This window comes from Saimiri boliviensis, chromosome 1 (genome assembly GCF_048565385.1).
Source record: "Saimiri boliviensis isolate mSaiBol1 chromosome 1, mSaiBol1.pri, whole genome shotgun sequence".
Lineage (NCBI taxonomy): Eukaryota > Metazoa > Chordata > Mammalia > Primates > Cebidae > Saimiri > Saimiri boliviensis.
The window spans coordinates 169,060,481-169,077,200 of NC_133449.1; the positions used below are offsets into that span (position 1 = coordinate 169,060,481).

At 44.4% G+C, this 16,720-nt stretch overlaps 2 protein-coding genes across 2 annotated transcripts; both read left to right on the forward strand.

Annotated features, from left to right (window-relative positions):
- The first annotated feature begins 3 nt into the window (after positions 1-3).
- Positions 4-7,531, forward strand: HARS2 (histidyl-tRNA synthetase 2, mitochondrial). Its single transcript, XM_074380491.1, has 14 exons — positions 4-19; positions 153-302; positions 1,675-1,749; positions 2,012-2,131; positions 2,259-2,354; positions 3,785-3,910; positions 4,010-4,117; positions 4,375-4,473; positions 4,791-4,884; positions 5,195-5,322; positions 5,416-5,658; positions 6,434-6,550; positions 6,788-6,934; positions 7,349-7,531. Exons 2-14 carry the CDS (start codon positions 195-197, stop codon positions 7,406-7,408), a joined length of 1,521 nt encoding a protein of 506 aa, XP_074236592.1. The 5' UTR covers positions 4-19; positions 153-194; the 3' UTR covers positions 7,409-7,531.
- Positions 7,532-8,952: 1,421 nt separating this feature from the next.
- ZMAT2 (zinc finger matrin-type 2) lies at positions 8,953-16,019 on the forward strand. Its single transcript, XM_003933890.4, has 6 exons — positions 8,953-9,037; positions 9,379-9,472; positions 10,562-10,685; positions 12,133-12,206; positions 12,653-12,798; positions 14,972-16,019. The coding sequence occupies exons 1-6, from the start codon at positions 9,020-9,022 to the stop codon at positions 15,113-15,115; spliced, it is 600 nt and encodes a 199-aa protein (XP_003933939.1). The 5' UTR covers positions 8,953-9,019; the 3' UTR covers positions 15,116-16,019.
- The last annotated feature ends 701 nt before the right edge of the window (positions 16,020-16,720 follow it).

A 16,720-nucleotide genomic window follows, 5' to 3' on the forward strand; every position in this document is an offset into this window, starting at 1 on the left:
GCCGAAGCTGGCTACTAAGGTAACTTGGGAGCCTCGGAGCTTAGCTTTCGTGACAGGTGAGGTGCGCGAACGCTCGAGTTCTCCCAGGTGCCCGGGTTTCGTCTTTGCAGTGCCCTGCACCCTTCCTGGAGTCCGTCCTGCCTTCTTCCCAGGCCTTTTGTTCCGGTCCGGGAAATCCGGAGTCCTGCCGCGCGATGCCCCAGCTCGGACTTCTTCCCAGGAGGGCCTGGGCTGCGCTGCTCAGCCAGCTTCTGCGACCGCCCTGCGCTTCGTGCACCTGCGCGGCCAGTTGCCACAGCCAGGTGAGCGAGACAGAATTATCTCTGGTCTGTCCCAGCAGGGCCTCCAGATCTGAAAGCGTAGACTTGTGGCCTGTATTCCAGTAGCGTTGCAGTCGGTTTTTATCGAGTGCCTGCTATGTACTGACACCAAACTAAGAGATTTGGGTGACTGGTCATTTAATCCTTGGAGCAATCTTGAGAGATCGGAGATTTTATTTCCATTCTGCAGTTGAGGAAGCGGAGGCTGCAAGATTAAATGAATGACTTATACACGGATATGTAGGAAGGGAATATTTTAATTCATATCCACGTTCTTTTCCTTGAAACTCTTAGACTCAAACAGTAATATTTTTAAGCAAAATGTATGAATATTCCTAATAAATGAGATGACTAAAGACCACAAGTAGACTGAGTTCACCGTAGAATTTACCTCAAAAAGAATCTCAGGAAAACATTTCGGATTTCAGAGATTTTTGGATTTTGTAATTGCAGATAGGGGATTATGGACTTGCATTTGGACTTCTTTTGGGGCTGATAATCGCCATAATAAGGAACTACCACATCTTCTATTTTTGGAACGGCTGTCAGCTTTCTGGTTATGTCACTAAATTTTACCTTGCTTCAGAAAGACTCATGACCTCTTAGCAGATGCTTTGTGGTATCATGAACAGGTTTCAGGTCTTTTATTAATATTCAGTCACAGCATCTTACTAGTCTGAGTTTTTTAGTTCATTCTATAAATCTGTATCTTTTAATTCCACACGCTTGTTCTGTGTCCTTGAGCTAGTTCCTTTGTCTTAATGTTACAGTTTTCCTATCTCTAAACCTGATGACCAGTGCTGCCTTATTAAAAATTCTTATTTTTTGGCCGGGCTCAGTGGCTCACGCCTGTAATCCCAGCACGTTGGGAGGCTGAGGTGGGTGGATCACCTGAGGTCAGGAGTTTGAGACCAGTCTGACTAATATGGTGAAACCCTCTCTCTACTAAAAATACAAAAATTAGCTTGGCGTGGTGGTGAGTCCCAGCTACTTAGGAGGCTGAGGCACGAGAATTGTTTGAGCCTGGGAGGCAAAGGTTGCAGTGAGCTGAGATCATGCCACTGCACACCAGCCTGGATGACAGAGCGAGACTCTGTCTCAAAAAAAAAAAAAAAAGCCATATACAGTGAGGAAACTTGTGTGGTGAAGACCTGACCTCATATATATTGCATGTGTAATTGTAGATACAACATGGGTTCTTTAGGGTGGGACTAAGATTGGGATAGATGAAATGGTGCTCTGGCTTCCTGTTGCTCAGGGTGAAGAGCCTTTGCAGGTTGGTGGTCAACAGGGTCAGTGATGCCACAGGTCTGGCCTTTGTCCAGAGGAGCCACATCTTTCATTCTTCTGCCAGGTTGCAGAGGCAGTGTTAACATCTCAACTGAAAGTACATCAAGAGAAGCCAAATTTTATTATCAAGACCCCAAAGGTAATACTTTTTGTCTACCCTATCCCATTAGAGTACCTTGGAGGACTGACTTCTGCCTTGCATGTCTCTCTGACCCCTTTTAATGTCCATTAAAGTAAATTTTAAAAATATATACCATTCTTGAGGTGGGGCTCAGAGTCATTTGAACTCAATAGATTTTAGCTCCAGACCTGACATTATATAATAGGTATAGTTTAACTCCTTGTCTGAAATAGACTTATTTTTTGTTTTTGTTTTCACTATTGCTGCTTTCTGTTTCCAGGGTACCAGGGATCTCAGTCCTCAGCAGATGGTTGTGAGGGAGAAAATTCTTGATTTGGTTGTCAGCTGCTTTAAACGTCATGGAGCAAAGGGGATGGATACCCCGGCATTCGAGCTGAAGGTAAGAGAAGAAAAAGTATGTACAACCTCACTCACTTCTTCGCTGGCCTTCAGTGACCCAAAGGGCTTCTCATCTGTGTTTTGGAGTCATCCTTTGAACTGTGGCTCATTCTGTTTGACCCCTACAGGAAATGCTCACTGAGAAGTATGGAGAAGGCTCTGGGCTCATGTATGATCTGAAGGATCAAGGTGGAGAGCTGTTGTCCCTCCGTTATGACCTTACTGTATCCTTTTGAGTACTGGAGCCTAACCTATCTCTTTCCAAATCCAGAGGTCTTTCTTTGGCAAAAGTGCAGAAAGTGACTTTGGGATCTTAGAGATCCACTGGCGTAGCCTTTACTTCTAGTTTCTCCCAGAAGGCAGTTCTGTTAGGGGAGCTTGGCCAGGCCATATAAATCCCAATGTGTACTCTACCTAATAGTATATGAGAAATAACTGGTTGGGAACTACTGCTTTAAAGCTAAACTAAAAAACTTTTGTTAGTGTTTGTATTTAATGTACTACTGTAAAGTATGCAAAAACAGGCCAGGCTCCCATAACAGAACTGTCATTTAACTCTAATGAGTATCATAATCCTTTGAGGGAGCTTGCAGAAGCACAGATATTTGGCCCCAGTCCCAGAGATTCTTAGCTTTATGTAGCTGGAATGGGGCTCAATTATGTGTATTTAAAAAAATTTTTTTTTGGCTGGGTATGGTGGCTCATGCCTGTAATCTTTGGGCGTGATTACTTCAGGAGGCCGAGGTAGGTGGATCACCTGAGGTCAGGAGTTGAAGACCAGCCTGGTCAACATGGTGAAACCCCATGTTAACTCAGCTCCTGCTGCGCTCTGGGGCTGTCAGGGTCCTGAGTCTAGTTTGGGACTGGCTGTAGCATTGTCCCCACAGATCTCCTTTGACCTAAAAAATGAGCAGGGCATGGTGGTGAGCACCTATAATCCCAGCTACTTGGGAGGCTAAGGCAGGAGAATCACTTGAACCCAGGAAGTGGAGGTTGCAGTGAGCCAAGATCATACCATTGCACTCCAGCCTGGGTGACAGGAGTGAAACCTGGTCTCAAAAAAAAAAAAAAAAAAAAAAAGTTTTTTTTGTGTGTGTATGGAGATGGGGTCTTTGTTGCCCAGGCTGATCGTAAACTCTTTGCTTCAAGTGACCCTCCCACCTTGGCCTCCTAAAGTGCTGGGGTTACAGGTGTGAGCCACTGCATCTGGCCAACAATCTGCATTTTAAACAAGCATTGTGGGTAATTAAGATGCATGTGGTCCTTTCCCTGTACTTTCAGAAACAGTAGCTTAGAAGTTGTTAGGCAAATCCAAGTTCTGAAGCTTGACTATTTGGAGATGATTGGGAGTTGACCTGAATGGGCGAAATGACCCAGACCTGAAGTTAGTTCTTAGTTCACTTCTATCTCTGCTTCTCTTGTTTTCTGCTGAATTTTTCATTTTGCTAGGTGAGATTTCTTCATTTGACATTATTCAATATATATTGAATGCCAAGCACTGCTAGGACTTGGGGATAGTGGAAACAAGGAAAGATCCTTGTTCTCACCCTAGCAGATGAGATCCAGTTGATAGAGTCCCAGTCCTCTCTAATGTCTGTATTCTGAGCCTAACCTTTGGATGCAGTATCCCTCTTCCTTAACCCATTTATGTGAGGTTCCCTTTGCTCGTTATCTGGCCATGAATAAGGTGAAGAAGATGAAACGTTACCATGTTGGAAAAGTGTGGCGGCGAGAGAGCCCAACTATAGTCCAAGGCCGCTACAGGGAGTTCTGCCAGTGTGTAAGTGACCTGATGGGAGCAGCAAAGTTTGATAGTTCTAGGGACCACAACCTTGAAATTAGCTGGATAATGGAAGTTTTTCCTTTTTCTTTGCTGTAGGATTTTGACATTGCTGGTCAGTTTGACCCTATGATCCCTGATGCAGAGTGTTTGAAGATCATGTGTGAAATCTTAAATGGATTGCAGTTGGGAGACTTTCTCATTAAGGTGAGGCCAGGGCTGGGAACTGTGGGAGAAGTCTGGATTTGGCCTGATACTGTTTATGCAAGTCCCAAACTTGGGTGACTCCAACCCTTAAGCCTGCAACTCTAGGACTTTTTTAGTAAAGCTATTGTATTTCCTATATGTCTGTACTCTTCCTGTGAAATTTCCATCCTTTTTATATGTCAGGAAAGTAGGTACTGCCATTGTTTTAAATGAAAGGGCATTGACAAGCACCTGGGTTATTTACATTGAGTTTACAGGTAAATGACCGGCGGATTGTGGATGGAATGTTTGCTGTCTGTGGTGTTCCTGAAAGCAAGTTCCGTACCATCTGCTCCTCCATAGATAAACTAGACAAGGTAACAAAGAAGACGTGCTTCAGTAGACCCTCTCTAGCTTCTGCCTTGCCCTCAAATCTATACCACTAGTGAAAAATAAGGAGATAGTGGCTGGAAATGGACTATTTTGGGGAGGAAGATAAAGAGACATATTTTGAAGAAAAATCTGAGTCATGCTGTACATTGGGGATTGTGACTGAATTTCTTAAGCTGTCTCTGACTTTGCTGAGTATACAGTTAGCTACTTGTGATGTATATACTGAGTGAAAGTGAGTTGTCCTTTTCCAGTTTGAGAAAAAAAGATCTGGGGTTTGGCTAATGTTTGGGTGTTTATGCAGATGGCTTGGAAAGATGTGAGACATGAGATGGTGGCAAAGAAAGGCCTGGCTCCTGAGGTGGCTGATCGAATTGGGGACTACGTCCAATGTCATGGTAAGAACCAGGGTTTTCAGAGCTGTGATAGAACCAGGCTGAGGGTGACATGTGCTCAAATTCTACCTCTGAAACAACTCCTTTCTGTAGATAGCTAAGTTGAAGTGCCTGACCTGAATTTAATTTCTCTTTTACTTATTGTAACAACTTTGTGTCTTCAGATAGCAAAGGAGGAGGATTTTGTCATGTGAGACTGGGATCTTTTTTTTTTTTTTTTTTTTAAAGAAAATGAAGACTAGCTAGAGCACATCAGGGATGATTTTGAATGAAACACATCTGGGTGAACAGCAGAGACCTTATTTCTCTCCAGGTGGAGTATCCCTGGTAGAGCAAATGTTACAGGATCCCAGACTATCGCAGAACAAGCAGGCCCTCGAGGGTCTGGGAGACCTGAAGCTGCTATTTGAATACCTGACTTTATTTGGAATTGCTGAGAAGGTAAGCTGAGTTGCAAATGGACCTCCTACTGAGCTCTGGGGCTCTCAGGGTCCCGAGTCTAGTTTGGAACTCACTGTAGCCTTGTCCCCACAGATCTCCTTTGACCTAAGCCTGGCTCGGGGCCTGGACTACTATACAGGAGTGATCTATGAAGCAGTGCTGCTGCACACCCCGACTCAGGCTGGGGAGGAGCCCCTGAGTGTGGGCAGTGTGGCTGCTGGTGGGCGCTATGATGGGCTGGTGGGCATGTTTGACCCCAAGGGCCACAAGGTGCCATGTGTGGGACTCAGCATTGGGGTTGAGCGAATCTTCAACATTGTGGAGCAGAGGATGAAGGTAGGTCCTACGTAGGTATGAGGTGGGGCTGGAGGCCTAAAAACTCTTCCAGTTTCTGGAGGTGCAGTTGGAGTGGTTTTCTAATGATTCTTTTTTTTTTTTTTGAGACAGAGTTTCGCTCTTGTTACCCAGGCTGGAGTGCAATGGCGCGATCTCGGCTCACCGCAACCTCCGCCTCCTGGGTTCAGGCAATTCTCCTGCCTCAGCCTCCTGAGTAGCTGGGATTACAGGCACATGCCACCATGCCCAGCTAATTTTTTGTATTTTTAGTAGAGACGGGGTTTCACCATGTTGACCAGGATGGTCTCGATTTCTCGACCTCGTGATCCACCCGCCTCGGCCTCCCAAAGTGCTGGGATTACAGGCTTGAGCCACCGCGCCCAGCCTTTTTGTCTTGATTTTTGGAATTGCTGGTGGAGAGGAGGTTTTTATTAGTTTTACTTTCTTCTCTTTTTTTTTTTTTTTTTTTTTGAGAAGAGTCTTGCTGTGTCACACAGGCTGGAGTGCAGTGGTGCAATCTCAGTGCACTGCAACTTCTGCCTCCCGGGTTCAAGCAATTCTGCCTCATCCTCCCAAGTACTGGGATTACAGGCATGTGGCACCATAGTTAGCTAATTTTTTTTTTTTTGGCATTTTCAGTAGAGACGGAGTTTCACCATATTGGCCAGGCTGGTCTCAAACTCCTGACCTTGTGACCCGCCCACCTCGGCCTCCCACAGTGCTGGGATTACAGGCGTGAGCTGCCGCACCCGGCCACTTTCTTTTCTCTTATCAGATTTCTGGTGAGAAGGTACGGACTACAGAGACTCAAGTGTTAGTGGCCACACCACATAAGAACTTTCTCCAAGAACGGTTGAAGCTTATTGCAGAGCTTTGGGATGCTGGAATCAAGGTACGGTGAAGCTGATATCTCAGCCATCTGGGTATGTGTGGAATTTAGGAGCCAGGGCCATTTCTACCTTATGCCTAGTGTGGAACTCAAAACCTTTTTAGTCTACTAGCTACTAGAGTGTCTTTTTAGGGTGGGAGGACTAGCCATTTATCTCTGGGTTTCTTGGATACCCATGTTCCTGAGGTTTGTGTGCTGTGTTCACTTCTAAGTCCCTTACTCTGTCTTGATCCTTTTCAGGCAGAGATGCTATACAAGAACAACCCCAAACTGTTAACCCAGCTGCACTATTGTGAGAGCACGGGCATTCCACTGGTGGTCATTGTTGGTGAGCAAGAACTGAAAGAAGGGGTCGTCAAGATCCGTTCAGTGGCCAGCAGAGAGGAGGTTAGTGGGAGCAGTGGAAATAGAAGGGACAAAGTGTTTCTGCCTTTCCCAGATTCTGTAAGAAACATGTATCTTCTGGCTGAGAAATTATCTTCGTGGTTAATAGTGGTAGAGATGAACAAAGACCTACTCCAAATAACCATTGCAGCCTGTGAGTATTGGCTGGGTGGCCAGAAGAAAGGCAAATGAAATCCGAATGGGCATTTTGAGACTAATCAACATAATAGACATAGATCAGGTGTTTGAATCCCTTTAGTCTTGAGGGTATACATTCTCCAGGTCAGCCCACACTGCTCCTTACTGGTTGTATAAATAATGGGAGCAGATGCAGAGCAAAAAGAATCTTGAAAAACAGTGACTAAGGAGCTAATGTCACTTTCTAGTTTGTCACATGAGGATTCTCTTATGTTTCAGGTGGCCATTAAACGGGAGAATCTTGTGGCTGAAATTCAGAAGCGCCTGTCTGAGTCTTGATCTTCTGCTGCTCTTTGTCAAAAAGGTTTCCTCTAGAACTGAGTTCCTCTGGAACTGAGTGATGGACTCAACAACAACTGGCCAGGATGGGCCTCAAATACCTTCTGCCTCCATCTTTCCTGGGTAGAGAACTGTAGAAGATTCTGAGGACTCTTGGGCTAATGCGAGCAGCTATTCTGCATGGGTGCAGATGGCTGGTTGTGAAAGAGACATGCTTTAGCTGCAGAGGCAAATTTGAAGTGCCACTGAATGTTGTCAAGAGGTACTGAGATTGTTGCTGTGAGCGGGGCTCTGGGAGAGTCACCTCAGGCCGAGGATTCTGAACCATTGAGATCAGAAGCCAGATACTTAGCCTTCTGCTGTAGCTACGGAACCCGATTCTGGTGAATTTGTCCACAACCAGCCCTTGGCCTGTCTGGGGAGTTTTTGGAAGACAGCAAGGAGGGGCAGTGGCTGCTTATTTAAGCTTTGTTTGATGGCAGATGCTATCCTAAGGGCATGGCAGTACCCATGTTGATTTGACATTGCTCTAGCCCATCCATTGCTAACAATAGCAGGTTGGGGCTGTATGCTTAATAATCTTGAACACTGAACTAAATAGGTGACTTGACAAGGTGGAGATCTGATATTTTCAGATTTTGGAGACCATTTCCTGTGCCAGAATCACTGCTGTAATTTCCATGCCATGGAGGCTGTTCTAGAAGTGGTTGGATAACATGTTAAATAAAATATTAAGTGTAGTAGTTTGGGTAATTTATTATTGTTGTTAACAAGGGCTTGGTTTGCACAGAGCGTAGGAAATGCTTGAGCGTACACTGGAGAATTCTGTGAGCTAGGAGTAACCTCCTTGGGATGATGTTTCTATACTCAGTGATGAACAGCCACAGTTTCTCCCTCTTTCCTTCTGTCCCCTCAAGAGGTACTTTTATTGCTAAAAATCAGCGTACAGTGAGCCGGCATGCCAGAGCGCTTAGCTCTAGGGTTGTTGATGACTGGCCTTTCCAAATCCAATTATGCTGATTAAATTATGCCCTACTACAAAGTTCCCCAGATGATGGAAAAATGAGTGAACCAAAGTGTTAGCATTGCTTCAAGGAAAAGAGCCCAAGTGCAAATGCTTTTTATATGTGCGTTTGGAAGGGTGTCTCTGTTGCAAACGCTTCAGTGTAGTTTCCGGTCATTTCCCCAGTGCATGCACGTGAATGAGAGGCTATTCTATACACCCTTGGCGCTTCGGCCTTAAAAAAAGTTTAGAAACGCTTGGCAATGCACGCAAAGTTGCTAGACTAGATCAGAGACCACTGTTGCGAACCTCAAGTTTCCTCGTTTGTAAAATAGTTTAACTAAATCTTGACCTTTCAAAACTTGTTTTGAAAGCCAAGGCAAAAAGCGCTTGCAGGCGCCCTTACTTCCGTGTTGCTTCATACTCCTCTTGCGCCTGCGCTGTCTCCTTGGAGCAGAGGCGGGGCCAACAAGCTTGTTTTAGAAGCCATCCAGTCCTTAGCTCGTTTAGAACACGAGACTCCAAGCTTATTGGAGGACCATCTTGCCTTACGGCTCCAGGTCGCTTTTTACGGCATTTTCCGGCTTGCCATTCACTTTGCTGTGAAGATGGCGTCGGGCAGCGGGGTAGGTGTTGTGTCTGAGGAGGTTGTTTTGCGTGGTGGGGAATGGTTTATCAGAGCTGAATAGAGACAAACTCCTGCACCCGACTGGCTTCCCGACATCTCTTCGAGATCCCAAGGTCTAGGTTCAAGAACTCCCCAGTGTAGGCCTTAGCGAAGGGTCAGTGGAATTGTGGAGGTTTCTCGGGTTGGGGTCCTGAGGCTACCTCAGCCTTCTCGTGCGGTCCAGAGAGGCTTCGTTTTGGAAAGATCCTGGGGTCGCCTGCACTGCAAGGGCGCGGTTCCCTGTTTCTTTAGGGGTCCGGACACGATTGGCGACGAATCTTGACGTTTTTTTCCCCACAGACAAAAAACTTGGACTTTCGCCGAAAGTGGGACAAAGATGAGTACGAGAAACTCGCCGAGAAGAGGCTCACGGAAGAGAGAGAAAAGAAGGATGGTGGGTGCTAACTACATCAAAGGCTAAGGGTATCACGGAGGCGATGCGATGTTGGAGAGCGGGTGGGAGTTGAAATGCGCTGGCTTCCTACGCGGTGTAGTCTCTGGCAGAGCGTTGCTTCTCTGGGCCTAGGTTTCTACATTGACAAAATGAGAGCGAGGAGGTGGGCTGAAGTAAGTAGTTTTGAGATGCTCTTCAGCTCTGTTTTACTCTGTTTCCTTGCCTACCCTTTGCTCGGCTCGTTTAATGCTTTCCTGAAGTACAGAGAGAATAGAATCCTTAGTAGTGACAGAGAAGTTAAATGGAGTATTTTGCTGCAGTGCATTACCGCTATCAGTAACCCCCCTCTTTCCCTTGAAATTTCTTAAGGGAGAGAACATTCCTGACCCAGTCAAGTCCCTCCCATATAGTCAGGAAAGCCGGGGTGCTTTCCAGGGTCTGTGATTGTTTCAGCTAGTGCTTAGTAGTCCTGTGTCTCTGTGCCGCGTACATCAGGGAGTTGGTGCTTCTCTCCTGGTTAAGAGATTGCATTAAGAAATGCCTTGTCATTTGTTTCAAACGTATACATTCTTCTTTCCCTTTACCTCTAGGCTGCCTTGCGCACACCAACCCTTTTAGTTTTTATGTAACATGTATAATAAATAGTGCTTGACATGTAACAGACATTTTCTAAATGTTGATTCCCTTTTATAAATTTGCCCAGCTCTCAGGTTCCTTTCTGTTATGCCTAGGGTATCTGCCTGAAAGCATTCTTGAATGTCCTTGCTCTTCTTTTGAAAAAGTTGCTTTTAGTAACAATTCAGAACTTCTCTCTCACAATTCAGTTAATCAATGAATGTAAAACATACTGCTTTTAGATTTGCTGGCTTTAAAGTGCAGAAAAGCTTTAGAGAGTTGGGGATTGCTTATCATTTTTTCCTGTGTTGAGATTCTTCCCAGCTGCTACTTTAAGTGTCTGTTGTGTCCTTTCTCTCAGGAATCATTTTGAAATGAGAGTAGATCTGATTTGGGGCTTCATGCATTTCTTTCCCCCCCTTTCTGGTTGAGGAACTATAATATTGAAGGGACTTCCTTCCTCATATGTTTCAGGAAAACCAGTGCAGCCTGTCAAGCGAGAGCTTCTACGGCATAGGGACTACAAGGTGGACTTGGAATCCAAACTTGGGAAGACAATTGTTATTACCAAGACCACACCTCAATCTGAGATGGGAGGGTGAGTTGCTTATCATTTTCCTCTGCAGCCAAGAATGCATCTAATAAGCCACCTACTTTGGTTTTAGGAAGTATTGAGGAAGGTCCTTGGCCCCAGGATTACATCCTTCTTGCCTGTAATTCCATCTTTATATTTGTTTTTCTGTATCTCCTGAGGTCTCAAGTTGATATGATAGTGTCTCTAGGAGTGGTCACTCAGTGGGCTTCTTCATATTATTAGCATTGGCTGGGCGCAGTGGCTCATACCTGTAATCCCAGCACTTTGGGAGGCCAAGGCGGGAGGATTGCTTGAGCCCAGGAATTCAAGACCAGCCTGGGCAACACAGTGAGATCCTGTCTCAATCAAAAAAAACAAACAAACAAAAATCATACTATTAGCACTGGAATTACTACTTAATGTATTTTTTAAATTCATTGCCATTATATTTGATATCAATTTGGATTTACTATTAGTATTTTAAAAGGTATTATTTTTTCTGTCAGAGGAAGAAATGAAGGGACTACTGAGGAGATTTCTAGAGGAGCAATTAGGTGGAGCTAGAATAGAGTTTAGGAGTTGTTAATGGTGAAGAAGTAGGGTTTGAGGTTCCAGACTAGCTGCAAAGCCTGTAGTTGTTATGGATTGCCTGGTTGTACACCTTCTTCCAAGACTGTAAGCTATAGGAAGAAGGGTCCCACAAGAGCTGGTCACCCTTTTGCCCACAACTGCTTCTCTGTCCAGTTAGGTTTTCTGGCAGGAGAGCAACACAGCAATGAGTGACGCTTCTCTGAGCTGCCTAGTAAACCCACTCTTGTCATTCCTGTCAGTATTAGCTTTCTATTGTTATGTAAATTAACAAATTGACCCAAGGCTTAGCAGCATAAACAGCTCACAGTTTCTTTGGGTAAGGAAACCCGGAGTGGCTTACCTAGATGGTTCTGGCTCAGGATCTTTTCATGAAGCTGCAATCAAGGAGTTACCAGGGTAGGTCAGCATTCATCTGAGTCTTAAATGGGGCTGGAGGATCTGCTTCCAAGCTCTCTCACATACCTGTGGTTTGGAAGGCTTAAGGTCTTTGCCCCGTAGATGTTTCTGTAAGGCTGCTCACACCAAACCAACTGGCTTCCCTGGAGCAAGTAATCCATACAAAGACAGAAGGCATGGTTTTTTTTTAAGTAAACTAATTTTGGAAGAGATCACTTTTGACATATTCTGTTGGCCTCACAGACCAACCCTGGTACAAATTGGAAAGAGACTACACTACTAGAGTAGGAATACCAAGAGGGTGGGGCTCATTCTGGGGCTCTCTTGGAGGATGACTGCTATACTCTCTCGAGAGCTAAGGCTTTATAGAAATGAAGGCGTAACACTTTCAAAAAGAAGTTTACCTAAAAATTTGAGTTTTTTGGTTGAAAATGATAAGATCCTTAAAACCATATTTGACCCAGTTCCTGTTTCTTCCTGTTAGATATTATTGCAATGTCTGTGACTGTGTGGTGAAGGACTCCATCAACTTTCTGGATCACATTAATGGAAAGAAACGTAAGGCTTGGAGGTAGTTTGTGACTAGGGCTGTAATTGGGTTTTGGAGGTGTGGTGGAAGGGAAGGGTAGTTTCTTTTTTTTCCTTTTTTTCACCAATCAAAAGAGGGCTGGAGTAGGAAAGGTAGTTCCTGTTGGGCTCTTTTTTGATACCCTTAGGACTCTCCACTTTCAGCACAGGCTGTCTTTTACTTCATTATGTAATATTTTTAGAAGCCACGAGGTAAGAGACCTCATTCTGGAGGCCATGAGGCTTTCAACATCACCCAAACCATGTGCTGCTCCTAGGTCCAGCCAGCCAAGGGAATTTCTTTTAGCCATAATTATTTTTGCTGTGTGTTTTATGAGACGTCATATGAGAAGATGTCAGAGAAGTCAGGAAAATGCTTTTTGAGGGGCTGAAGATGTTGTAATGAGTTTGCCTTCTTCACCGTTGACCCCACCCAGATCAGAGAAACCTGGGCATGTCTATGCGTGTGGAACGTTCCACCCTGGATCAGGTGAAGAAACGTTTTGAGGTCAACAAGAAGAAGATGGAAGAAAAGCAGAAGGATTATGATTTTGAGGAAAGGATGAAGGAGCTCAGAGAAGAGGTAAGGCTCTCCTGTCCTTCCCTTTTCCTCCAGATTTCAGATTTATGTTATGAATCAATGGGAGACCCTGTCCTGATCCCACTCCCACCCCCAGAGTTGTATCTCCTGAGTTTTATATATTAGCAGGAACATTTGTTGCCTTTGTTTAGGATTCTCATGATCTGAAGGCAATGGCTCTGAAACTACTTTTTTCTTCTGGACTCTCTGGGCCTTATTTTATTTTTTTGGTACAGATATTTCTCTACTTACGATGGGGTTACCTACTGATAAACCCCATCATCAAGTTAAGAATATCAGAAGTCAAAAATGTATAATACACCTAACCTACCATAGGTTAGCCTAGCCTACCTTAATGTACTCAGAATATATTAGCCTACAATTGGGCCAAATGTCAACACAAAGTCTATTCTATAATAAAGTATTCATCTCATTAGTTTATTAAATACTGTACTGAAAGTGAAAAACAATGGTTGTATGGATACTTGAAGTACAGTTTCAAATGCACGTCAGTTTCTCTCCATTGTAAAATTGAAAAATCTTGTCAGATCATCAGATCAAGTTGAGGAATGTCTCATCATCTGTATTCTTTGATTTAAGTTTTTTAAAGATTTACCTTTTTTTTTTTTTTTTTTTTTTTTGAGATGGAGTTTCACTCTTGTTACCCAGGCTGGAGTGCAATGGCGCCATCTCGGCTCACCGCAACCTCCGCGTCCCGGGTTCAGGCAATTCTCCTGCCTCAGCCTCCCGAGTAGATGGGACTACAGGCACGCGCCACCATGCCCAGCTAATTTTTTTTTTTGGTATTTTTAGTAGAGACGAGGTTTCACCATGTTGACCAGGATGGTCTCGATCTCTTGACCTCGTGATCCACCTGCCTCGGCCTCCCAAAGTGCCGGGATTACAGGCTTGAGCCACCGCACCCGGCCAAGATTTAACTTTTTTAGAGCAATTTAGGTTTACAACAAAATGGAAAGGGAGGTATAAAGATTTCCCATGTACAAATTGCCCCCTACAACATGCATAGCCTCCCCTATACTTTTTTTTTTTTTACTACAAGAGGAATTAACTAAATGTACCTAGTCCTAAAGAGGCCCATGGAATCAGTCTGACTGGGTCAGAATTATGTTTCTTTCACTTACTGAATTTGGGCAAGTTATATAACTTCTCTGTGCCTCCATAACCCCAAATTAGAGATCTTAGTATAGTATACATGAAGTACAACAGTTTCTGGCCTGTACTGCATGCCTCAGAATGTTAGTTGCTGTTATATGGTGTTGCTGTCATAACCCTCTTAGGAACTAGAAATGAAATAGGGTCAGATGCAGTGTCTCACGCCTGTAATCCCAGCACTTTGGGAGGCCAATGTGGGTGGATCACTTGAGCCCAGGAGTTCAAGACCAGCCTCAACAAAATGGTGGGACCCTGTCTCTAAAAATACAAAAATTAGCCAGTACAGTGTGGCACATGCCTGTAGTCCCAGCTGCTTGGGGCTGAGGTGGGAGGATTGGTTGAGCCCAGGAGGTGGAGGTTGCAGTGAGCCAAGATTATGCCACTGCCCTTCAGCCTAGGCGACAGAGTAAGACTCTGTCTCAAAAAAAAAAAAAAAAAAAAAAAAAAGAAAAGAAAAGAAAAGAAAAAAAAGTGGGCCGGGCGCGGTGGCTCAAGCCTGTAATCCCAGCACTTTGGGAGGCCGAGGCGGGTAGATCACGAGGTCAAGAGATCGAGACCATCCTGGTCAACATGGTGAAACCCCGTCTCTACTAAAAACACAAAAAAAATTAGCTGGGCATGGTGGCACGTGCCTGTAATCCCAGCCACTCAGGAGGCTGAGGCAGGAGAATTCCCTGAGCCCAGGAGGCAGAGGTTGCGGTGAGCCGAGATCGCGCCATTGCACTCCAGCCTGGGTAACAAGAGCGAAACTCCGTCTCAAAAAAAAAAAAAAAAAAAAAAGAAAAGAAAAAAAAGTGAACTGGAGTGCAGGATTGAGAGCTTCCCTCTAGGGACTAAAACTTCTTTTTCTTATCCCTCACAGTTTTTACTGTGGTTTTTACTCTGTCCTTGAGATTTTACTTAACTACTTGCTAACGATAAAAAGGAATCTTGAAGCTCATGTTTTTTTCAACAACATTTGGCTGAGGAGTCTAAACTGATTCTGAGTGACTTTTCCCTCCAGGAGGAAAAGGCCAAAGCATACAAGAAAGAGAAACAGAAGGAGAAGAAAAGGAGGGCTGAGGAGGACTTGACATTTGAGGAGGATGATGAGATGGCAGCTGTGATGGGCTTCTCTGGCTTTGGTTCCACCAAGAAGAGTTACTGAGGCTTTCTATGCTTGGCCTAACTTTGGCCTATGCTGGACCTAACTTTGTGTGTGTGTTTGTAGTTGGGGGTAATTTCTTTTTGGGTAATGGGGAAAGTCCTTAAGAGTGTCAATGGGGAGGGACAGAAGTTGGGGCTCATGGTTTCCTCTACATTGGGAGAGGACACAGATTGCAGAGGTAATGCTGTGGCATGTTCCTTCAGCCTCAGTATATCACTGGAGTTATAGGACCCCTGCCCACCTGAGTTCCCAATAAAGAAAAACCTCCCTTTCTGAGGCTGCTTTCCCAAAACTCCCCCTGCATCTTGATCTCTCCATCTATCCAATCTCTTGTCTGAGCATCCCACCTTTATCCTGTGTTCTGCCTTTGTTCTAATTTTAACTCATGTTCAGCCTGCAACAGAAGCATTCTCTAGGTCCCAGTTTCCCGTTGATTGCATATCCTTGACCAGCCCTTTTTCCCATCCCGCCGTATGGTTCTCTAGCCACCTGTGCATGCATGTGTATTTCTGCCTGGTTCTATGATGTGCGTGGATGTGTGTGCATGAATCTGTCACATAGAGGGGGCCTGAGCTGGAATCTCAGAGCATTGCTGCCCTGGGACCTAACATCCTTGGCTTCCTCAGAGCATGTAACAGGAAATTAAATGGGATGAGTGTTTGGTGTGGTTTGTGTCTGGTGAGTTTTTTAACATTCAGGTATAGATGGTTTCAGCTTCTCTTGTTTCATTTTCCTGAGGATTTCTGTTTTTGTCTTCCTTGTGAGCAGGCTTTTCGAAGAACCTGTTTGATACAAAGAAGAAAATGAAAAAACAAAAAAAATCCCAAAACCTTACTATGGGAACCATCGGGTCCTAGAAGCTGTTCAACATGTATAATAAATGGCACTGACTGGGCCTGTTTCACATTTGGTGGGAACATTTCATCATCTTGCCTGTGAATATTTGTTTTTCTTTCTCATGCTGAAGATTTCAATATAGAGTGTTTTCTCCATTTAAATTTTTTTTTTTTTTTTTTTTTTTTTTTTTTTTTTTTTATGAGTTACGTTTTTCTCTATTACAGGATCTATACCCAGAGGAGTCTGAACCAAAACTATTCCTATAATTTCCTTTGATCTTTTGTTTTTGGAGCAGCAGAGCTCAGGGTTCAACTTAGTGCTTTTCTTTTCTTTTCTTTTCTTTTCTTTTCTTTTCTTTTCTTGAGGCAGTCTTACTTTGTCACCCAGTTGAGTGCAGTGGCACAATCTTGGCTCACTGCAACCTCCGCCTCCTGGGTTCAAGTGATTCTCCTGCCTCAGCCTCCTGAGTAGCTGGGGCTACAGGCGCCCACCACCGGCTAATTTTTCTATTTTCAGTAGAGACGGTGTTTCACCATGTTGGCCAGGCTGGTCTCAAACCCTTGACCTCAGGTAATTCACCTGCCTCAGTCTCCCAAAGTGCTGGGATTACAGGCATGAGCCACTGCACCCGGCCGTTAGTGTTCTTACTATCTGCTAGACACAGGATTAATCTTCGCACTGTTGACATTTTTTGCCAGATGATTATTTGTTGTAGGGACCAATGCTGTACATTGCAGGATGTTTAGGATTTTGATTTAGGATTAACTT